The sequence below is a fragment of the Oryzias latipes genome, chromosome 20, assembly GCF_053564925.1.
Source record: "Oryzias latipes strain Hd-rR chromosome 20, Olatipes_Hd-rR_3.1".
Taxonomy (NCBI): domain Eukaryota; kingdom Metazoa; phylum Chordata; class Actinopteri; order Beloniformes; family Adrianichthyidae; genus Oryzias; species Oryzias latipes.
Window position 1 is genome coordinate 11,813,066 of NC_136256.1, and position 24,570 is coordinate 11,837,635.

At 41.2% G+C, this 24,570-nt stretch overlaps 2 protein-coding genes across 4 annotated transcripts in view; both read left to right on the forward strand.

The window, feature by feature from the left end:
* Positions 1–5,754, forward strand: part of odad2 (outer dynein arm docking complex subunit 2) — a 57,225-nt gene extending 51,471 nt beyond the window's left edge. For both annotated transcript variants that reach the window (XM_004080910.5, XM_020712579.2), the window contains exon 21: positions 5,498–5,754. In XM_004080910.5, coding sequence (XP_004080958.2) covers positions 5,498–5,605 — 108 coding nt within the window. In that variant the 3' untranslated portion in view covers positions 5,606–5,754. The remainder of the gene's footprint in view (positions 1–5,497) is intronic.
* Positions 5,755–22,836: 17,082 nt separating this feature from the next.
* Positions 22,837–24,570, forward strand: part of mkxa (mohawk homeobox a) — a 30,441-nt gene continuing 28,707 nt past the window's right edge. Inside the window, exons 1-2 of one of the 2 annotated variants that reach the window (XM_078938269.1) lie at positions 22,837–23,515; positions 24,226–24,457. In XM_078938269.1, the coding sequence (XP_078794395.1) occupies positions 23,458–23,515; positions 24,226–24,457 (290 nt within the window). In that variant the 5' untranslated portion in view covers positions 22,837–23,457. The remainder of the gene's footprint in view (positions 23,516–24,225; positions 24,458–24,570) is intronic. The other variant, XM_011488742.4, reaches the window with a different exon arrangement.

Below are 24,570 nucleotides of genomic sequence, written 5' to 3' on the forward strand. Positions count from 1 at the left end.
GCCAAACTTAATCAGACTTTCACATGAGAAATCTATTTGTAGCCACAAGCGTGTTAAAACGCCTCTCCAAAGAACAACGGCGATTAAAAAAAAAAAAAAAAATCTTAAAAGTTGGTTATGGCTTTGCAGCCAGATATTTTTTCCCATGTTCATTAAATGGCTGAGCTCGAGCTGCTGTTGCAGTATATGCGGTTCAACGCTCACCATAATTGGTCAGCTGGACTGAACACTGGGTGTTCCAAGAGTTTTGTCCAATTTGCAAAAGTCGTTAAGCCGAATGCTTTTTGTAGTTTGAGACAAAAAAAACGAACAACAAAAACCCCCCAAAAAAAAACTGGGCAAGCCCCTTTTTTTGTCTATATTTGACCTTGTGTTGTGTGTGTGTGTGTGTGCAGAGCCAAGACATCCCACCCTTTTTTTAATCTGCCTCCGTGTTTGCCCTTATTAATGTACCAGTTAGAAATTGCAGCAGTTCCCCACAATGTATTGTTGGACTATTAAAGAGCTTAATAGGCAAAGGCCACGGAACTGCACGTGCTCAGAACATCTCATTGTTCAGTCTGGACTACAGAACACAGTTGGTGTTTCTGAGGGAGTTAAAGTCAGGGTAAAAGTGATGGAGAGCCTGTAATTAATTCATTAAAATCTCAGAGTGGAGAAGTCTGAACTTTTTCTTTGAATGTTCAGAATGTTTTTTGTTTCGTGCTGCGAAACCCCTTAAAGGACGTTTACCATCTAACATTTACAATGACAGAAGAGTAGACACATCTCCTTTACGATATTTTTAGCTAACCTTTCTATACTGGGCTTTTAAAGAAAAGTGGTTTATTGCACAACTGTCCCAGCATTCTAGTTTATCCACTAACTTTTGTTTTGAAACCACTGACTGTAAATGAGAGCTGGACCGACTAAGTGTGATGTCTCTATAGAAAATGGTTTACTTCAGGGTCCAATGAAATTAAGGCTGTGTCCGAATTCCCACCCTACTCCCAAACTAATAAAAATCTATATAGTGCGGGACTATGTAGTACCCTGGATTTTAAAAGCAATTCAGACACTACTTTATTTGTTTTTTTAATCGGCGGATACGACGTCATCGATTTCAGAAAGTTAAAATCTATTTGATATGAGCGTTTTGTGACAATCATTTCTGAATCCACTGTGTTCTGAAGATAAAAATGTTGATGCTTTATTGAAAAAAATACATTTGAATACATTTTTTTGACTCAACGCAATGCATTGTGGTCTCTATTTTCGCCAATACACACTGGTTTTTTGCAGAGACTTCTGGGAAATTTCTAGCGCTGTCGATTTTGGAATTGTAGATTCAGACAGCACTACAAAATGGCGAACGCACTACATAGTGGGTATTGAAGGATTTCTGACACAACCTAAGTCAATTCAGTCGCCATTCTTTTGTGTTATGGACGCCGCCATGTTTGAGGCAGAGGACGTCATCAAGCAGTGTAAGTCATTATTTCTATAGCAACCACTCTGACCAATCAGGAGTGAGCTTTTTGGAAGGCCACACAACTTGAAGGCGGACTCGGGATAATCCGTCAATTAGAGGTTGCGGACATTCAACATATGAGCAACTATTTTATTGAGGCATCTGGTTGGTTAATTTATAACTTGAAGACACGTATTTGGGTTCTTGGTATTTTTGACATGTTTTCGATGATGGGGGGCATACATAAACACGGTAAGCTTCTTGTGGAAAAGTGCTCCTCGCTGCGTTTTCTGCAGGATGTGCTGGATCAGGTTTTTGAGCAGGACAACTTCAAGTGCCTCCTCTCTCGGAGCAAACACACAAACGGACAAAACGGCCCGTTCAGTTTGAACTGACACACTCTCTCAGTATCTGACACTTAGGAACAGACGAGCTTCATTTCATGTCCCGCATTAAATCAACGCGCCTCTCGTCCTGCACTTCACATCCCGTCCAAAATCCTGGGAATTGTTTGCTGAAGCCATAAATCAATGTAGACAGCCACGGCCAGCTATTTGTGCTAAAGAGCCTCTCTCATAAGCAAAGCTTTGTGAAGTAAATTGATGAAAATTACAAAATGCGGACGGTAATTACTGGTGATTTTCAACTGAAGGTATTCCAGTTGGTAGCTTTTGCCAGGTCCTGGCTTGTGTTTTGGGCTTTTATCCATCTGAAGGAGAAAAAGCGCCTGCTCTTTAGTTACCAGGAGCGGCACATCTGAATCTATTCCCCTGCCGCATGCTTACTTCAGGAGCACAAGTGTGCAGCCAGGCTGTGGGGGGGCCAAAGCGAGCGCAAACAGGGACTTTATTTCTGAGAGAAACTGCACCACAGGATTTACATGCGCAGCTTCCTCTGGGTTTGTTTGAAGCTGCAGGGCAGTGGGTGTGGTCAGCAGATACAGCTCTGCTATGACTACCATGTTTTTTCCATCCAAAGTGTGTGTGTGTGTGTGTGGGGGGGGGGGGGGGGGGTGTGCAGTGTTTTAGAGCGTCTCTTGGAACTGAACACACTCAAGATTCAGGAGGAAACATTTCCCTTGGGGTCCCTGGTTCAAATGCTCCCTCCTCTTCCTCTTTGGAGACCCAGAAAAAGCAGCTGCAGAGTCTGCGGCCCGCTGAAGGCTGCAGGGAATGTTGTTTACCTTGACTTTCCTCGCTAACTTCCTCTCAGCTCAGCACACTGCCATCTCTTTGTGCTGCTTTTTGCCTCCACAGTTGAGTCTAAAACATGCACAAACTACAAGTGGGGTCGGATTGAACCTGAATAAGAACAGGCGAAGGGCAGCTTGGCTCTTGGAGGTGGTTACAATCCAACAGAGCACACTTAACACCGTCACACCTCTATGAGCGATACCCCGTGTGCACGTGCTGCGGCATGAACCCCCACCCCCCAGTCTGCATGCCTCCCCTGACCACCGCTAGACTGCAGGAGCTTGAGGCGTAATCCCCAGCTCCTTTCTTGGAGGTCAGGACACACTGGGGATCTCTGATGTCTAAAGCGGCTCTTTTTTTCTTTTTCAAGCAAGTGTTCATGTTCGGTCGGGGAAAATCCAACAAGTGGAGTATTATATTCCTGGGGATCCCAGCTGGGAGGGAAAGAGCAAGCTCCAAAAAAAAAAAAAAGAAGAAGGATCTGCAAAGAGAGACACGCTTATCTTAGCTTAGCCTTTCACTTCAGGGGGGACCTTATTTGGCCACGTCTGAATAACATGCCATGAGGCTGGCAAAAAAAGAAAAAAAACCGCCTCTGGCACTTCTCAGGCGTCTCTTTTCACAGAAAAGGCTTGTTCAGAGAGCTGCGTGTTTTCTGGAGCCTGGATGCTGGTTTGCTTTCGGAGTTGTGCTTAAAGCTATTTAAGAAACGCACAAAAGTATGTCACACACACTCCATGCAGCACTCACGAAAAGCAGCTGACATCCTGTGCTGCCAGAACACGATGTGATGGTTATCAATTTTTCAACTTCAGAGTAAAAGCCTTCTTGTGTTCTTGCACACAAATCGGGCCGCCTCGTCTTTCATCCGCCTCCTCTTCACTGTTTACCTTAGAGCTGGAAATCCTGCGAATGTCTTCTCTCTGCCCCCAAAAGGGTACAGGGTTTGGACGTAACCCAGAGAGTGTGATGTGAGCCGAGTCACAACGCAGAGCATAAAACAGAATCAGGCTTTGTCACATTTGTCCTTATAGGTAGATATGGGCTGTCTGCTGTTGAAAATGAAATATCAAGATCGTAGACCACTTGGTGAGTCGGTACAGCGAAAATGCTTACATTTTTTGCTACGGGCATGCTTCGAGGGACCGGTTGTAGGCAACACTGAAACAACACTAAGAGTAAATAGGTGAGACACCGGCAAATCGTTCCTTTTTCCGATTTTTTTTTAATCAAAACCCCAAATCCTGCACACTGCAAGGGGCCCATTAGGGCTGTTTGAGTTCTGATTGCACAACCCTCGCATGCAGCAGACTAGAATGTGGTGTACGACAGCATCATAGGTAAGTCATATTTCATGATACACTTACCAAAAAGACCCACTTGGGCTCCCCCTAACCTTTTTAACACTGAAGCTTTAGCTCCAATGCTAACATTCTTTCCACTACCATAACTCTTCAACCCGTGATGTAATTGTGACATCATTCCAGTCGATTCTGAAGCGGTGAAAAGCAGCCCTGCCACACTTTACATCAGGAAAGTGTTTACACAATCAACGTTAATCAGCTGTTTCTGTTGTCGACAACAGCAGCTTTGCGCTGTTATCCAACACTTTATGTTAGCCGAGAAAAGCCGCTTTTCTCCACTCAGACGCCGCTGATTCACAAGGGTTTTGTCAATGGTCGAAGATTTTCGTTATGTTATTTAGGTGTCGCTGGCGACATCTTCCATGTTAAAGGGTAAAGATGCAGCGTAAGTCAAAAACCTGCAGCACTCGTACGGGTGCATGTGACAAAGTCTGTAAACAGGAGCAGGATGATAGTGTTAAACGTTAAAGTCCTCGCTCGTTTTGCTGCATTGTCCTTAGTTGTAACAGAGCTGACCCCAGGTTACACCGAAACCAAGGCAACCGTCCACACAATATTCAAACACACTTTTGGTTCCCTAAAGAACAAAATCTTAGTAGACTTCCCCCCAAATGTCTGAGTTCTGGATTTATTAAGCTTTGATGACTTACAGAGGAGGAGGAGGAGGGCTTAAGTGTTTAGTTAGGTGATGTAATGTTTCTTTTGCTTCATAATGGATGTAAACAAGACCGTCCAAAATAATTGCACGTGTGGCTTCAAAAAACCTCTGTGGTGCACCAGTGCGATCGTACCAAACAGCACACGTTGAACAAATTTAGAATAGTCCCTTTTGCCACAATATTTATGCCATAAACTTTTATTTGGATTCAATCCCACAGCCACCACCCCACCACCCCCCAAACATAATGCAGTACTTCTGCTGCAGATAAAACACACTCAAGAAGAGCTCTGCCAGAAGAGAAACACACACACACACAGCTCGGCATGGGATGCAACTCTTTTCAACGTATGAAAATCTTTTTAAACATTTCGTTTTACTAAGCCAAAATATAAAGTTCCAAACAGAGAGATTTCTGGGAAAGTTCAAAGCCCTTGTTTCTGTAATAAGATTAACAAGATCCATTACACAAGCCACTAATAGTCGGATACAATCTGACCTTTGGAGGGGCGGAAAGGCTGCCGAGGAGTGTGGTTCATGCGCAGGTTTTTAATGTTGAGCCGGCCCTGCACCACTTTCATCTGAGCAAACTCCAGAGGCATGTGTGCATGCAGCTGTAAGCCCTTTGCTGGAGAAAGCACACACAGATGCATGCAAGCAGGAGGAGCGTGCCAGGACGGCTGGAAGCTGAGCTTCACTTAGCCACTGTATATCCTCACGGGCCTGCAGGAGCTGGGGGAGCTAGCGCAGCAACACGCGCCCAACCTTTTCTGTTTATCTGCTGAAGATGGTTTAACTGTAGACATTTATCAAACTGTCTCATGTTCTTTAGCGCCTGATTCCCATGATTGGCTCTACTCTGGAGGAGGTCCAGGAAGCCGCTGCCTGCTGCGTACGCAACATCCGAATGACAGCCATGGAATGCAGGAAGGCCAGCTGAAACTCCAGAGGAACCCATGAACACCCAGGAGGGATGTCAATAGTCGGTTTGACATGTTTGTGTTGTTTTTTCATGAATTTATGCTTCCACGTGTTTCTAAAAAGCCTTCAACTTTGTTTTTCCTGTGGATTAAACAAACAAAACAAAAAGTTTGGTTTCACGTGTCGCAATCGGAAATATGGACAGTCTCGCATCAGGCAACATAAGCCTTGTTGAGTGAATGACATGCCAGGTTAGATGCCATCTCTTTAGAGAATTGCACTCACGCCAGTCAACAGAACCGTTCTCCTGTCCACATCTGTTAGCTAGACATAGCAAAGCCCAAAACGGAACAATCTAGATTAGAAAGAACTCTTAGGTCAAACACTCTTTAGCATGACTTTCTGGTGGGAAGACAGATTAAGCTCTACCTTAGAAAAAAAAAGACATGGGAGCTACACGCCGATTGTCTCATTTCCTCATTTCTAACAACTAGTCGTCACACAAGGGACACAACTTTTCACCTGAACAGCACTGACTAGCTCCCTAGTGGCAGGGTTCAGGGTTTGAAAAAATGAAAAATGTGTACGATGTGCCTGTGTCTTACCTACTTCACTCTTACTTTCCTTGATGTGTTGCATAAGTGTTCACTACAACCAGTCGCCTGCAGCGTCCCCCGTAGCCCGTACAGATTTGCTCATTCTTCACCCATAAGGGCGGTTGTGACTGAAGAATCATGTTTGAATGAAGACCTAAAGTGCGCCTCAGAAAAGATGTTTTGGCTGGATTCTTAAAGCTGACAGTCTGCCTTCTCTCAGCTCCTATTTTTGTTTTTTCTGAGGAAGTTGCTTCTTCACATTAACAAGCATCCTCCCCACCTCTCGCTCATGCTCCTTCTCTGACCCCTGCAAACAGCCGGTAGTGTTTAAATCTTCAAAGAGTGATGAAGATTTTCAGTGCTTTGCTAATTCTGCTTTTTTGCATGTGGCTGATATTAGTGATGAAAGTCTGGTGCAGCGTCAGAGCAAGGCCGCCGGATCAGAGGCCTGCAAGTGCACTAACCCTGCATTGCATTTGCAGCGGGCTGCATGAAGACACCGGTCTAGTGAAGGTGCTCAGCAACCAAACAAACAGCAAAAAACAAGTTTAGGAGAAAAAGCTTTATTAGGATTTTTTATAGTTGCTGTTGAATAAATGCCACACGAACGCTCGGGTACACAGACGATCCCATATACAAGATTTCTGTTTTACAAACAGAAATAATGAGCTCCTTTATGAAAACATATTTTACTATTTATAATAAATATCTCAGCATCTGAAAATGGCTTGTAAGTACACTGTGGAAAAATCCGGCTTTCAACTCCAGACACAACACGCCATTGTGTTGCAGACATTTCTTGTCCGCTTGTGCCTACACTGCCTGAATTTATGAGTTATTATTACTGCATGGAATTTATACAGAGCATTTGAGCACACTCCAAATCAGTGCTACACACTCAGATGTTGCTTCTAGACCAGAGCATGCTGGGACTGTCATCCAAAGCAAAAGTTCTAACTAAAACAACACAATTTTTAACCCTCTAAACCCGCTAAAGACCCACTGAGATTAAAATAGTGTTTTTGGTGTTTTTAACATGTTTTTGTTGCATGTTTTGCAAGCAACATTTTGCAAGGTTGCTTTTCTCACCATCAGAATCTGGTGGATTTACATGTTAATGGTTACAGAGCTGCAGCAATTAAAAGAATGTTCTTATGGATTGGTTGAATCCATAAGAAATGATATATTGGCAGAAGCAGAGTTAAAAACTCTGCATTCAGTTCTAGCATGTTAGTGGAAGTATGGTAGTCTGGGCACTTTTTTTGTAGCCACAGGTATTGGGAATTTTTCCGTCACCGTGATCCTTCTTTGAATATCAAGATGTTGTTCATATCTGTCAAATCTACATCTGGATGTTGAAAAATATTGAGTCCAAACATGATAGACAAAAAAATAAGAAAAAATTGAGCTAAAAGAGGGTTGAAAGGAAGCAAAAGGATAAAATTGCTTTACCATGATGGGAAAAAGAGGCAAACTCCAAACCGAAGGTTTTGGCTTCATGTTTTTGCTGCTAAAGGTGTTTCAACAAGCTGCATTTTTGCGTTTACCTTATCTTCAGACTTAAATGTACTTCCGTCGTGTTTTGGTCTGTGAAACCTGAGAATTCAAAGCATTTACCTTCAGCAAATGGAGCACAAGAAGGACATTAAAAGAGAAAATGCGTGGTTTTAGCCTTCCACCTCCTCTCTGAACCTGAAGCTGAACCCTGTGGGGACCCGGGCCGGGTTGCTCAGACGACGCAGGAAGACGACTTTCAGGAGCTTTTCCGCTGGACTCGTCGGTCATAAAGCCGCAGTGCAGTGAACAGTCGTGCCACAAACCCCTGAGAGAAATCAAACTGCCACCCCTTTTTTTTTTCTTTCTTTTTTGGCTCGACATCCAACACGAGGACATCACTCAAGGGAAATTAGAGGTTCTGCCTCCACGCCTCAGCGGGGACAGCAATTATGTCCCACTCTGGCCTTGCTGGTGACCATTCAAGCTCCCACACTTCTCATCCTTTCAAACTAAAATAGTGTGGGGTTATCCCTGTTTTTGGGGAGCCTCTGTTGTGCTGCTTCTCACCTTTTCCTAATATCACTCATGTATTTATGAAATGCATCTGTTCACATTTTGGGTTTATAGAGTAATAAAAGTCAAATCGCTCCTTTTATGGCCTGTTTTTGCTGATGTCAGCTCCACTGTTTTAAAAATGCCTTTGTTTCTCCAAAGTTCCCTTTAAAAGATCCCCCAATATTTCATAAAAGAAACCATAAAAAGAGCACGAGTCCTTTCCAAATATCAGAAGTGGCTTTTCCATTCCCTGCAATGTCTGAACATTTACTAATATCTGCAGAGCGGCAGCGTGGTTTGCTTGTGTTGCTGCCATCATAAACATGCGTGCGCACAACGGCCTCTCACAGCTCCTGCGCACAGAGGGCAGCCCTTTCTGGAAGCTGAACACGGCTTCTGTTCTCAGCCGCAAATTCCCTTTTACATCACTGGAGCGCCTTCAGCTTTGAGCCAGAGGACCCCGACTCTCCTGCGAGAGCGAGCTCCTTCTCTCATCTCCTCAGAAGAAACACGCACCAAAGCGGCTGGGTTTTTTTTTTGTTGTGTCTTTTTTTATGTTTTCAAAGCCCCCTCGTGATACCGCTAACGAATCCTGACAGCAGAAATCCTCTTTGTGCTCCTGAAAGCACACGGGGCAAAACTCTGACAGGAAATCTGTGGATGTCTCAACAAACATCTTTGTCTGCTCAAATTAACTATTTGCAGATATTTCTTAGGTTCATTATTGTTTTTGTTGTCATTGTTTGTGTCCATGGATTACATGAAATCTTTCCACCTTTATCCACCTTTGTCATGGTAGGGAGAACACGTCAATGTGAGGGTGGGGTCATAGGATAGCACAAGGGCTAATAAACAAAACAAACTTTTTTATTTTCCTCTCTAGCCCTTCTCTCATGGATTTGCTGCTGTGTTTCCGGCAGCTGCAGCATCATCCACTTTCATCTAAAGTTTATTCGACCAAAGGACACTGATCCTGAAATGTTTTGCTTTATTCAGACGCATTTTTGTTTTGTAAAGTCCAAGCTGTGCTTCCAAGGAACTCTGCTCCTGGAAACCTGTAAGCTGCCTCAAAGCTTTTCCACTCTCAAACAAGCTTGTTGGAGCAGTTACTATAAACCTCAGAGACTAAAAGTCTTATTTTGATGCTCCATCTTCCATTTGTGATCACTCTTTTCTGTTACCAATCTCATTCCATTTAGGATGTTTTGAGTTTTTCCTCTCCTCCGTGTTTTTTCGTCTTCAAGTGTCACTCCAGTTTTATAGTGGAATGTAAATCTGGGTTTCAGCTTGATCTTTTCCAAATCCCCACATTTGTTCAACATTTTTAAGTGGATTTGTGGAGTGATTTCTGAATAATTGTGCTGCTGAAAGGTCATCTTGTCCAGCTGAGGCAAGATTCCTCAAGATTCCTTACAGAACGACAATACTCCACCACAAACCACTGAATCTGTTTTGTTTAATTGATTGCAAGACTAACCAGAACTCCCTAGCTTATCAGACTGGTTGGGTTCTTCTTTCACAAACAATGTAAAAAATAAAAACAAGGAGTACTTGTGCAGAAGTCAAACTGCTTCATCTCCTCACTCCGGAGGATATTTACAGAAACACTCCTTTGTTAAAGTTTTTTTCAGAAAAATCTGGAATAAGTTTAACGTATTTTCTGTACCACAGGCGCACTGTCAATGAATGGTCTATTTTTTAATAAACATTTGCCACGTTAACTGCGTTACCATATTCTCAATGCGTGTAACAAACAACCGTTTAAGCAACGTGTAAAAAAAAACTGTCCGACACGGCAACACGTTAGCCATGTCAGAATAGTCACAATAACACCAAACAATGTTTGCATTAGAATGAATCCATTCTTTTGTTTTTCTTCTAAAGATATTAGCTTCTTCGGCGTCATGTAAACATTCTCCGGGACTTTTATAAGTATTTAGAAGTTCAAGTAAATTTCTGGGAGAATTATACCATAAGGAACGAAATTACTTTTAAAGACCCACTTCGATAAAAGTTGTATTTTGTTCTGTGGCATTTTTCTGATGATGGAGGACGTATGTCAAGAAAATTAAGCTCAACACTGCATTTCTGAGTATTTCTTTATTCAAATGAATGTGAATCAGGACCAGATGAAAAAAAGCCGTTTTTAAATTATGTAGTTTGAGACAGAAAAGTTGCTGAGCAACGGTCCTGCCCACAATTTCCAGTTCATTTCTAAAAACGATATAATCATAATTGAAAGACCAATTGGAATGCTTTGAAATAAATAAAAAGATGATTGGAGTGAGACTGTAAATGACATCTTTTAGTTTGGAAGAACTCAATGGTACTTTTGAAGCATCAGGTTCATCAACTTTAAAAAAACTTTCTTTTCTTCATGCCGACTCTGCAGCGCTCTCTGATGTGACGATGCTCCTGTTTGCAGCATTTTGTTCTCCAAACCCACCTTCTGCTTCCCCTTCCACCAAACTGGAAAGGAAACCGGCTCTGCAGGCTCTTAAATTTGATTGCAGACGAGGAACAATTGCTCCAAAAGTTGTTTAGAGAAGTTCCTCACAAAGCAGACAGTAATAAGCTGGCACAGTTTAAGCTGCACAGCTGCAAACTGTCAGGCTCTCCAGATTTCTCTCATTTCATCCAACCTGAAAGGTCCAATCGGCCCCCACCAAAAATGATTTTACCCCACAGTTTTCACCGGGAACTTTCCTTTGCCCCCTGGACCTGAGGGGAAGACGAGCAACTGAAGGGAACGGCATCAAATCAACAAATCATCAGCGAAGCATTTTCTACCACAAGAAATCATTGCAAAGGAGAAAACTGCTGCTTTGAATTTCCTCACAGAATTACGGCTAATTTGTGTAAAAGAAAAAAAAAGAGTCAATTAAAAACAAAGACACGTGACTGCCTTTTTTATGATCTTTTCCAGTGTGCTTCTGCTGCTTTAAATCTCTGAAATGAACGTCCTTTCCTTCTGCACAGAGCATAAATAACTGCTGTCGGTCAGTCTGCCCAAGAACTCCCAAATACTTCAGGGGCTTGAAACCGTCTGCTGCAGAGAGAAGACCCACAGGAGCAACACAACAAGAGAGAACTTCACCATAAACATGTAGAGAACTGCAAAGTTTCCCTCACAGCCACATTGATTCTAAAGTTTGACATATTAGAACATAAAATATGTTCCTTACAGAGTCTTAAAATAACATTAAAGAACTTATAAACGTTTCCTAAACAACTTTAAAATTAACCTTTATACTTGTTTGTCCAGCAAATCCTGTTTTTATTTTTGTTGTTTATTTCCTTCAAACGTTCGTCAAAAGACAGAAACAAAAAGATAAGAAACCCTTTATATGAAATTTGATCATTTTTCCCGGCAGATTTGTTCTGTTCACAGCATTGGCAAAAAAACTGCCAATTTTCCGTGTTACCAAGAAGATGTTAAGAAAAAGTGGTCCGTGCAAGAATGGTTATTCTGATCAATAAAATAACTGAGTAATAGCTGCTTATTTATCTACAGAAGTATATGGGATTTTGGCTTCTTAGAACAAGCAAGGGTTGTGTTGGGAACACAAGGGGGGATGGGTCACTCAGTCCATATCTCTTATAAAGTCAATGGCCTGTATGAGCCTCAAGGGAACTGCAAGACATGTGCGCTCCCTTTAACCCTTGTGCTATCTTAGATGACCCCACCCTTACATTGACGTGTTCTCCCTACCATGACAAAGGTGGATAAAGGTGGAAAGATTTCATGTAATCCATGGACACCAGTGAAGATCACAAATCATTGAAGAAAAAAGGTTCAGAGCACTGTCTAGTGGGTCTAGATGACCCAACTCCCAATGTTAAAGTGCTTAGGATGGCACAAGGGTTAGGGTGCAGCCTCTCCATTTTATGAACATCTATGGGCCCAGACAACCCAAAAATCTACAGCATCCAATTAGATCAATCCCACATACAGGTGCATGTGACTAGGACCTTAATTACAGCTTCATGTCTAAAGAAAAAAATCTGCCTTTGTTTTTATTTCACTGGAGGCATACATTTTAAAATTGCTCTTTGACCCTGGTACCCTAATGCCTAGTTTCCAACGAGCAGTATGGGAGAGTCCAGTGAGGTATTTTGAGCATTACCATTATAAAATGGACCTATTACGCCGGACCATTATTGGGCCCCCGTTGGTTGTAGGTCCAAAGAAAAATGAAACAGACCGGTTAGTGCAGAATTACTGTTTAAAAATGTTGATTGGCTAAAGGTCATTACAACAAAAGAAAGTGCCAAGAAAACGTCTGTTTTCAACGTTTGCTCCCAAACAACATTAAATGCTTTGTATATACGCAGTACCAACAGCCAAGCAGAAAACAATGAGCTGCTGGATGACCTCCATTGTTGTTGTAAGCTTCACCCCGCATGCATCCAACTCTGAGTGGAAACGCTCATCTGAATTTCCTGGTCCATTCTAAACTGGACCGGACCAAACCACTCAGTGGAAAAAAAGACTTAAAAAGACTTTATCTTTGTTCTCAAATCTTCAGCCCCCTTTTTCTAGAACGTTACTTTTCAAGAAAAAATACAACTCGATAACATCAAAGTAGGAGTTTATAATGATGTTTCTCGGCTCTCTGACCACAGAGTGGTCCTCCCTATTTCAGTAGAACTGCCAGAGTTCTTTGTTAACACGGGATACCCATGTGTCGTCTTTTTGCGATTTTAGAACTTATTAAATGAGGAGTGGATTTGGGATTTTGTTTTGCTCTTTACTACCAAAGATGAGCTTCTTCTCCCTTGAGGTCGCTGTGCCTCATATTAATGATTGCTACCAACTACCTTGAGGTTCAGAGTTCTCTTCCACCTACAGGAGTTTCAGGTTAACCCTGACTTGGACATGTTTACCAAGAGTTATACCTTAAACAAGAGATATATCTTAAACAAAAAGAAGAAATCAAGCCTACATCTCTTTATAAAGTCAACACCACAAAAGAACAGCTTGGTGCTTTTATTCTTTTATGAACATCTCTTTTATATTTCCATAATTTTGATCTCATTATAGTCATTCTGATCACACTGTGGCAGTTTTTTTGTTCATCAAAAACCAGTGCTTTAACAGTGGCTGTGCAAATAACCAAGTCAAACATGCCTCTTTGTTATTCCAACATGAGTGAGCACCTCTGGCAAACTCTGGTGCAAAAATATGCAGGATTTATTGCTTTAGTTTAGACCAACGAAGCGAGAAAATCTCAGTTGAAGGCATGTTGGCCGACAGACGCATTCATCACAGCCACATTTGCTGAATACCGCAGTTGTGAGGATCTCAATCTTTTTTTAGTTAGGAAGTGTTCCGGTCTCAATTTTAAGCTCTGGTACTTTAAAAAAGTGTAAATTTGTTTACATGTTTACTTTTTAGTCTGTTAAAGTCTTCCCGCCATGTAGAAGGGTTTCATTCTGCTTTTTTATTATTTTTTTTTCTTTTACTTTTTAGGTCAACCTGCCTCCCGTTTTCCCCCTTACTCTCATTTGTTTCTCCTTAGAAGGGAGGCGTCTGGGAGCGACGCTTTTAAGAGGGGCTTCTGTCATGTGCTTTTTTTTTTTATTGATGACTGAATAGTTTTCTTGTAGATTCAGTGTCTGTGTATCTTTTGAGGTCTTCCCTGTTGCATGTTATGTAGCTGAGGTACTTCTAACATTCATTTAATTTGGAATCTGTTCTGGAAAAGTTGCACATCTTAACCCTTTAGCATCGGAGATGTCGTGGGCGACAGTTTAATAAAGTTTTTTTTTCACAGCGGCTCTGCACGATATGCGACAAATTAGTAACGTTAAGCGCAAATCCACTTCTCTTTGCATCCGATTGTTGACGTTAATTGCGAAAACACTTCACTACTGTAAAGTGTTGCATGTCGACACGTTTTCAGAATCCACTGGAATTACATTAGTTGATTAAACGGTTGAGGAGTTATAGTACTTGAAAGAATGTCAACACTGGCTTCGGTGTTAAAGGGTTAGGAGAGTATAATTTCTTCTAAAATTTGGTTTGTTGCTCCCTTTTTTCATGTTTTTTTTTCCAGATGAATGCAATTTATTTTGTTCTTTCATGACAAAAGCAACTTCTCCTTCCTTTTAAAGACATCAGATAATGAAAATATAATAAAAAGCTCAGCTCAGCTTGCCTCACAGCAAGAAGGCCCGTGGTTTAAGTCCGGGCTGGGAGACCTGAACCAGAACATCAATGTGTGTGGAGTTTGCATGTTCTCCCCGTGCATGCGTGGGTTTTCTCCAGGGACTCCGGCTTCCTCCCACCGTCCAAAAACATGCTCCATAGGTTAATTGGTTACCCTAAATTGCCCGAGGGTGTGAATGCAAGTGTGCATGGGTGAGTGATTTGTGTGGCCCTGCGACAGCCTGGCAACCTGTCCAGGATGTCCCCAAGCCTTTGCCCGCATGTGGCCAGGATAGGCTCCAGCAGCCCCATCACCCCGAAAGGGACTAAACGGGTTTAGAAGATGAATAAATAATAAATTGGTTGTTCTATTTTGCATTTATTCCAGGTTATAATTTTGGGGGACCCATTTCCCTGACTTTACAAGAGCACCTTCAGCAGACAGACATACACACAGCCTACAGTACACATATATTGCGACTCTGAAAACAGTAATTGGGTCATTCAAATAACCTGCAAAGTTTCTCCTCAGTCACACTTTCCACTGAAGCTGGCAAACTATCGGACAAATATGTCTGTGGCTTTACAAGTAGTCTGGGTGCCTCAGTGTGTAATTCCAGCGTGGTTTACATGCAGCAATTTGGTCAAAGAGCCGAGTGAAAACATCATCCCCAAAGAAAGACAGACTGCAGATGTAATTTCAATGATAAGTGGGAGTGGAACGGCGTCTACCTTATGCCAGAAACGATTTTTGTGAGAAGCCACCTTTTTCTTACGGACTGAATGGTGAGGCGAGACGGGGTGTTTCCTGCCAGATTTGCAAAGTGTCTGCGCGTCGGTTTTACATGCGCTGTCTCTAAACAGACTTTGGGAGTCCTGAGTCCTTCAGGGAAGATCTTCCTTTTGGGCTTTGGTGTGTTAATGAGAGCAGATGTTGTTTCCTTCAGAGGGATTGGTTAGGAGTTTAGGGAGAAAACAAATGTTATGAGGGGTAATGAAATAAAACTTTACTACAAACAGCCTTTTGGCCAACCGGTCCAAACCCACACACAAATGAACTTCAGTCCAAGCAAAGAGACAAAAATGATATGATTCCATATAGAAACATGCATTGAATAAATGCTGCTGTGCTCTCTTTTACGTGTACATGCTGCATCATGTTGATGCATTTGTTGTCTTGGTGTTTAAAGACAACAAATGTAACAATATTGTTATGAATATTCAGAAAAAGGCACCCTGTCTCACACTTGATCCACACATTTGAGACAATGTGTCACTGCATTAAAACGATTTAATTAATAACAAATTTTCCACTTTTCATTTTGTTTATTCAGTTATTTCCAATGATTTTTTTAAGGAAAGTTTGGGTCTTGCTCATGAGATAGGGGTCTCAAAAATGCTTCAATCAAATATAAAACCAATGGTTACATAGGTTTGACATTTAAAAGTCGTTTCAAGCATAAAAAGTATTGGTTTCAGTGGGATTCCTTTGAAAACTCAGTGGACATTAAGCCATTAGCAACCAAAGCTTAAGCTTCAGTGTTGACATTCTTTCAACTACCGTAAAAAAATTCCAGCGGATCCTGAAGTGGTAAAAAGAAGCTTTGCGCTTATATGCAACATTTCAAAGCAGTGACAAAAAATTTAAATTAATATTTAACTCACCAAAATCCTCAGATATGAAAAAAATAACCATGGTAGCCCTTGTGCTATCCTAGGCACTTTAAGATCTTCAATGATGCACCTTTTTTCTTCAATGATTCATGATCTTCACTGGTGTCCATGGATTACATGAAATCTTTCCACCTTTATCCACCTTTGTCATGGTAGGGAAAACACGCCAATGTAAGCGTGGATTCATCTAAGATAGCACAAGGGTTAAACTTAGCCATGATTTTTTTTTTCCTCCTGTGGCTTATCAGTTAATCAAAGGACTTTCACCTCACCCACCCGTCCAACCAGAGCTAGGAGTCATCACCTTCATCATATACTTTTTCCCTCCTTAACAAAGTGTGGCACAACACATGGCTAAATATCTTGCAGCCTTATTGCATGATTCATCCATCCATCCATCCATCCATTCTTTCATCCGTCCAGCCATCCATCATTTTTTAAAATCCCGTTTAGATTCATAGAGATGCTGGAGCCTATCCCAGCTACTGTTGGGTTAAGGCAGGGTACGCCCTGGACTGGTCACCAGACTGTTGCATGGCATATTTAGACCAACTTTATTTAAATTTACATGTAGTGCTGCACCCAACATATCGAACCAAATTGTTCAGCTAAGGAAAAAAAAGTAAAATAGAGAAAAAAAAAAGATTTCTTTGCTACAACAACACTCACATTAAACCGTCCAACTTTACAAAAAACAAACTATGTGCTTCTAGAAGATTTCTTGTGCTTAATCCATGTTTTCTGGGGATCATTTTATTAACTTATGGTTTCATTTTACATTTGTTCAGCTGCGGCTGTAGTGTTTTGGATGCTGGGTGACCATCAAATCCCCAGCTTTACAGCAGAACCATGTTCCATTTACCTTACGACTCCTTGATCTCGTTTATGTTCGCAGTTTTCCAAAAACTTGGGTTTGCTGACCTCACTGCTGGATTGTTGTCACATTTATATGCAGAAAAACTGCTATTAAAGCAGGAAAACTTTGAAGTAGCACAACAGTAGACTAAATGACCATCAAAAGTGTTATCAACTTATTTGTAGTAAAGGAAATGGACCGCCACCCTGACTACACTTATCTAGAAGCACCTAGTTTTTCTAAATCCTATAAAAGGCTTAATTCTTTTCATTGTAGAAAACAGTCTAAATCCTATCCTGCAGTTGCTATTAAATCCACTTTGACAGCATTTCAAGACTGACAATAACAGAAAGATGAAAAAATTCTATCGTGTCATTCGTTAATCATGATGGAAAGCAGTAGAGGGGTGAAGAGTTAAATTGATAACCCATGAATGTGTCCCGGTGTTACAAGACTCCAAACCCAGTTCAATCGAAGCCTCACCGCTTGATGAATGAACGACAAAGACAGCATGAGTCATTTAACACGTCCAGCCTCAGACGAAGCAGAGCGGCGCGTCCGGATCACCTGCAGAGCAGAAACGGAGTGATTAATGTTGCGCTTCTACCTGTCGAATCAAATCGCAGATGGCCAGGCAGCAGTCGGAGGCGGAGGTGCGGTGAGCCAGAGTCTCCCCTCTGCAGAGTGTGAGCTGAAGGCACGATAGTAACAAGAGGCTTAGCCACAAGTTCAGACGAGGTAACCGGAGTTCACCTCAGGCAAGAGGTTAAGCTTTCATATTGTGTAAAAACCTGAGCAAATAAACCAGTCCTGACCCTAATTAAGGTGATTACATGACTGGACCATTCATAGCATGTTTGCACAAGCTGTTAGTTAAAGTTAACTTCCCCCCGTTAAATGAAAATAAACACAAATAAACAATAATTACACAGAGCCTGAGCCTTCTTATGGCTCTCACTGCTTAGTCACGTACCTCGAATGGCTACCCTGGATAAACCCCAGAGAAGCTCAGGAGCAATGACTCATGAACCCAAAGTGTGGCAGCTTTTTAATGGACGTCAATGAGAGGGTGCATCAGCAATCATCAGAGGAGGCATGACTGTGCAGAGCAGGACTCCTTCCTTCTTCTGCTCTAACTCCGAAGACACGAACTCGAGGATTCATATCAGCATCCAACCACTTTCTGGAAGGAGCTTGAGCTGATCAACCGAGAAAGATGGTTCAGGTTGGATCCAACAAAGATGGAGCAAGATCAAGTCTTTATGAGCAACTCCAGCAGGTTTAATGCACCGTAAAGTGGCAGACGGTGGGTTTTACTCCGCCTCCATACATGGAGCAGGAGCTATAAACAAATCTCCACTAAGTCGGAGTTTTCCACTTAAAAAAAGGGATATACAGTACATCTTTTTCCCCACTTTTCTGCAAGCATGACGGTGTTCTTTATAAGTCACAATCATAGAGAAATTCATTAAACTAATAAAAAGTCACATAAAAACAAGCGTTTGACCTTGTTGAATTGCCCATTATATGGTTTTCAATAATTACTTTCTAGACGTAATTTAAGCAAAATCAGCCGTCAAGGCCTTAGCTGTGGAGCTCTGCAGAGAAAAGTGAGGTCAGACGGTTTGCATCATTTGAGTTTTACAGCTACTTTGAATGTGCTGTGAGGAACAGCTGCAAGAAGAGAGACAAGTCGAAGTTACAGAAGGGTAAAAAGAAAGTCTGCATATGTGACACATTATTTAACCTTGTAAAGTCCACTATGCCAGACCTAAGAGGCGTTTAAATTATTTGGAATTAAGATGATTTTTAAATCATAAAAAAGAAAATCCACACAAAAAATATCAATATCATTTTTAGGAGAAATATACAGTATCAAATATGACATGTTGGGTAATTTGTATGTTACTTTAACACGAGTGTTCAAGAAAAAAGCACCTCATTTAGCCTTTAGCTGTGATTACATGTAAAAAATGTCTTTGATCGGATCAAAGATCGGATTTGAATTGAACTGTGTACATGGGCTCAAAAAAACTTTATCCGATTATAACAAATGTTTACAAACGGCATATTTTTAGTCAGAATAAATCATTTGGACATGTGCAGAACTCTCTAAAACACTGGAAACGGCTGTAGAAGAAGAGATATTGAGTTCCGTTGTGAACAAACAAAGCTGCGGCACAGAGTGAGATGATCTTCTAAACGTTCTTTTGGTGTTGATATGATTATAATTAAGTGCCTGTTCGCTGATAATTGTCTAAATCCGTGTGGCCATTGCTTTATTCTTGGCAGCACGGACCTGGAAGAAGGGTTAGGGTTAGGCTAATGTGTGCCAACAACATTTAGCTTTGGGTCAATTTAAAATCTGTGTGCGGTCAATGCCACAATCTGCATCTTGGCTGCACGTAAATCTGTGGGAATAACATCAGCATTTATTTTGTCTGGAGACGATTGGAAACACAAATTCATATGATTGTTAGTAAGGTTTCTGTGCAGAGCGGAATTTCTGAATTTAAAAGCCGCCTTTGCCAGCCATACACCGTCCCAAAGCTGCTCCTCTGCTGGGAGACGCAGTTCTCATGAGTCCAGCAGCTCGCCAACACAGAGCAGTCAGGTGGACTGCGTAACAAAGCACCCTTCCCTGCCCGCAAACATGAAGCTGTGAGTCCGGCTGCTCTGCTCAGAGACATGGTTCGCTCGCGCAGAGCAGCCAACCGGTCCTGTTCGGGCTCCAAAGCCTCCTCTGGAGCGCCACACCGTCCACGCATGACATAAAAGCCAGTGCAGTAAAGACTCACATTCAAAATAAATTGTTTACATGCACCACGATCTGATCAACAATTGGCAGAACCCACCTATCTCTATTGGAAGGAAAATTGGATCTGAATGAGTCTGATCGGGGCAGAGTATTCCAAATGATGTGTTTACATGACGCGGTTTTATTTCGATCAGGCATTTATTCTGATTACTTCTGTCCATGTAAACGCAGCTATTGTCTCAAATTTGATCCACACATTTTTTATACGGTTTTACTGTATTATAAATAATTAATTGTAAACAAATTTTGCATTTTTTCATATAGCAAGTGTTTCTTTTTTTGAAAACAACTAACTATGGATTAGTTATTCCCACAATAAAGTTTTGAAAATAAGCAACATTCTTCCCACCAAGTGTTGTTGAGATTTCATGGAAGCAGTCACTTTGAAATCAGCAGTTAAAAACCCTCTACCCTCTGCCCCATGGTGATGGGGCAGAAAACATGGACCAAACTTTTGTTAAGGAAAGTTTGGATCATACTAATGAGATGGGGTCTCAAAAATGCCTGTATCAAATATAATATGAATGTTCATATAGGATTAAAGTGATGCGAGACTGAATTTTACCACCTAAATAAGTGCGTTTGTGTCCAGAAAACCTAGAAAACGTTGTTAAACTCCCAGTTTTAACCAGTACATTAAGAGTTGACCATTCACAACTACCTAACTATTTTCGCTGAACTTTAGAAAGCCTAACAGGGTTTTCACTCAAACACAGCAACAGTCGGGGCAGTTCTACACTGGATTATACTCTGCAGGAAACAGACTCTGCAGACACGTTATCTTTCCAGGCCGGATGTTTTCTGCTCATCTAAACCTTCTTGTTGGACCTAATCTCTGCTGCATACCTGACCTGCCCTAAGCATTGTGGGAATCAACAGTAACAGCAGCACAAAGATCCAGTTCAATCAGGAGACCATTTCTTTCCAGTTACATTCAAATGTTCTTGCAGTGTTCAAAGCTCCTCACTGCCTCTGCTCCAGATCTGTTCTTCAAAATGCATGACAGTGCTCCTTCCCTTTACATTATTTGACCAATTGCAAACCAGGTGCCACATAGTTGACAAGACCAGAAACTATGTGAAAACTACAGATTTGAGGACTGTACCCCCCTAAATATAAACAGCTGAGGTCTTGTAGTCGTGCATGCATATCTCACAGGGGTGCAACATTAATCGACTTAATTAATTAATCAGTTTATATTCTTATGATTCAATCAGATTCAACTCACAACTCTTTCGATCCAAATCAATTAAATTCAGTTCAATTTTGAATTTACATGGTTTACACATTTAGACATATTTGTATATAAATGCATTAATAATCTATATATGTCTTGAATATATTCATATTCAGTCAGCGATGTATGTGGTGGTCGAGCAAATGTTAGCATTGGCCATCCTGTGGGAACTTTCATTATACATTAGCATCAAGCTAGCAGACTTTGGCTTTACGGTAATTTTGTGTTAGGAAAAGGAAAGGCATAAAAGATCGATCTCTATTTTTATGGATCGATTATTGATTTATTAAGCTTGGGTTGATTCAGATCAAATAATCAATTTTATCAACCCATCCATACTGGAAACTTTTAATTTGAATTGAGGTGCCGTATAGGTTTATTTTATTACAATGTTAAGACGACCATCTTAATGTGCATCACGCATCTTATTGATGTCTGATGCACTCCATAATTAAGTCCAAGGAAACGCGTTGAGTTTAGCAAAGTTGTGACCATACAGTGTGGTAGAATGTTCTATTAATGTTCCCTTAGGAAAAACAACAGCGGGTGGAACTTTATAAAATGTGAATGGATTTGCCATTAATTCTCATTCACTTGTTTGTTTGTACACATATTTGATTTACACTTGATTATCTAGTAAGAAAAACAAGGAATCTGGAAAATGTCACCTGCACTGTTCAGGTATTTCTCTCTGAGTCTCACTGATTAAAGTTTTGGCTAAAGATGTCCTGAATCCATTTTAGGTCAATGAATCAGATCATTTAAAATGAACCAATATCGACTATAAATTGCATCATCAATCACAAATTATGATGTCAATCGGATAGTTGTTCAAAAGATTTGGTATACCCCTGATATTTCCTCTTTTGCAGAGTTTTAAATATCCTTTGGTTTCTCGATGTTATGCATGCTTCCAGCCCAAGTACAAATTTTAAAATCTTGTCTTATTGGAAATAGTTTTTCTTTGAGCCCCCACCTTCTGTTTCTAAAATCAACACAAATCTTTCATTACGAAATGTTGCAGTTCCTCAAATGACCACTGGAGGCCGATTTTTAGAAAGGCAGTTTTCCAGTGACTCCTATTTTATGTTTAACTCAAGTTTAGACGGCTATTTTTTACAGTATAATCTTTTTTTTATTTTACCATAGTGGAATTTTTACATCGTTAAGCCTTTAACATTCTTTCCACTACTTTAACCTTTAACCGTTTTACAGAATGAACGTTATTTTTATTTTTTTCATTCATTATGCAACACTTTACGTTGCAAATTGTATTTCGGTGCAAAGCGGGTTTTAATCACGTCAGAATCAGCTGATTCGTGCTGATTGCGTAAACGGTTGAAAATCTACGGCTTTCAGAGAGCGTGTATTAAGGTGTCGCTGGCGAAATCACCAGTGTTAAAGAGTTAAAGAGTGTTTTTTCTTTATCCAACCCACTTTCAGAATTTTCTTGAAGTGGGACGTTTTCATGACGCCCTTTAGGCTTGATTCATGGAATCCCTAAGGTGGCATTAAGTCAATGATTTTACCAAGCTGAAACAAGATGTCAGCATTTAATACAACCTCAAACTGCTTTATAACATGTAGTTGCTGCTAAAGACATAGCTACTTGAACTTTCTGAAAAACATAGCAAAATGAAACATTTTACACCAAAACAACCAGAGTCCAAATAACTTCCAGAGATTATTTTAAATATACTAAGAAAGTTTTTTTTTTTAATCAATTACCTTTGGTGTAAATATTCACTTTCACACTAATTAAAGCTTAGAACTGTGGCTACCGGTTGATTTGTCGATTTGGACAATTATCAACTGAAACCGTTGTATTCAGGAGTTTGGTGGAGTATTGAGGGCATCTGCCCCACCCAATGATCTCCAGGTTTGTTTGTTTTGAGGATGCAACAGCCTGATGCTGACATAAATGTTGATAATAAACACTTGAACTCCTTGGAGGAGTAAAACACACGACTCCCATCCAAAACTTTGCAGATTGCAAGTTGCAACAAAGACAATAGATGACAGCGTCACCTGCTGGTGGGAGGACATAATGGCAAATCAGATGGGCATTTTTTCCACCAAAAGGTTTTTTACAAACACATGAATAGAACTGAATAAGAAAGAGTAGAACGATGCCCATTTATCTTCATCAAATAGACCACGAGATGGGTTTTCCATTGGAGCTAAATGGACCAATGAGAGCTTCTCCCCCACAACCTGCATTAGTGAGAGTCTTGAACTGATTCCTCAGGACCTGAACCGGTTTCTTTCATAGATCGGAGTGGCGGCGCTCTGCAGCGTTCAGCCTCCTCTCCGCCCCAGAACCGGCGCAAACCATCAGCTGTATGTTCGCAGGCTCCAGTCGCATGCGAGGAAACATGAGCGCAGGCAGATATTCAGGGTCCCGGGCTGCCTCTTAAAGAGGAGGAGGAGACGGCGGTCCGTGCGGTCAGAGCTCAGGAACTCAGGAGGGGAACATGTGAGCGGGGCATGGGCGGCTGGAAACGGGATTACAGCTCAGCAGAGACGCAGGAGGGACGCGGACCAGGTAACCCAGACAAACGCGGCGCGCGCTGTTTGGGAGTGAAAAACGGAAGCCCGCTGATGCTTTTGAATGGACATTTTATTATTATTATTATTATTAATTTTTCAATAATTTTAAATCTTAGACTCGATATAAACCAGATTCAGTTTATTTCTGTGCAGAAACGTTTCACTTGGCTGCTGCGCATCCATTTGCGTGATGAGAAACCTGCAAACAGTTCACACTGCAGCGGTCACGTTTGTTTGTTTTGCTTCAGAAACTCTTCCTAAAGTAGGAATCTCTACTAGAAGAGGAAGAGAAATATTTCAGGAGTTTAACTTGTTTTCTCCCATTCATTAATACATGTAAATAAAATGCGTTTAACTCGAACGAAATCCAAGTCTTACGCACGAGTGCCAAATCTTCCTCATAAACCAAATAACATTTATTTTTCCAGATTTATGTGTTGTATATAATCTGCGCAACAAATAAGCGGATTTTAGATTTCTTTTGGCCACTCTGCACAAACATTGTTGTTGTGATTTAGATTACTTGCAGAGCATGAGTGACGGATCAAAGCTGCGCGGTTGCGCATGACTTTCATTTAGCTCGCTCTGCTGCGTTCACACTAACTTATATATAAACTCACAGAGAGCCTTGTTCACTATTGTTCTATAAACAAATAGTGTAGATATGTTCGTTTTATTTTTTCAAACCTGCACTTGTTTTCATAGGAGAGACACGGTTCTCAGTCTTTACGCACTGCAGAGACGCGTCCAGACTGTCAGAGAAAATGAACACCATCGTGTTTAACAAGCTGAGCACTCAGGTGCTGTTTGAGGACAAAGCGAAGGAAGTGGAAATGAGCAGCAGAAACTACTTGGAAGTGATTGACGGGCAACATCCAGACCTGCTGTCCGGAAACCAGAGTAGAGACAGCCAGGGGATCCGGCACCGGCGGAGCGGGTATGTGTGCGCGTCCTGCCGCTGTGGATAAGTGCTGCTGAACTGCATGTTTGGATGAGTTAAAGCTTAATATATGAGGAGGGAATACCTCCGTTTCAGTCATTTCACGAAGT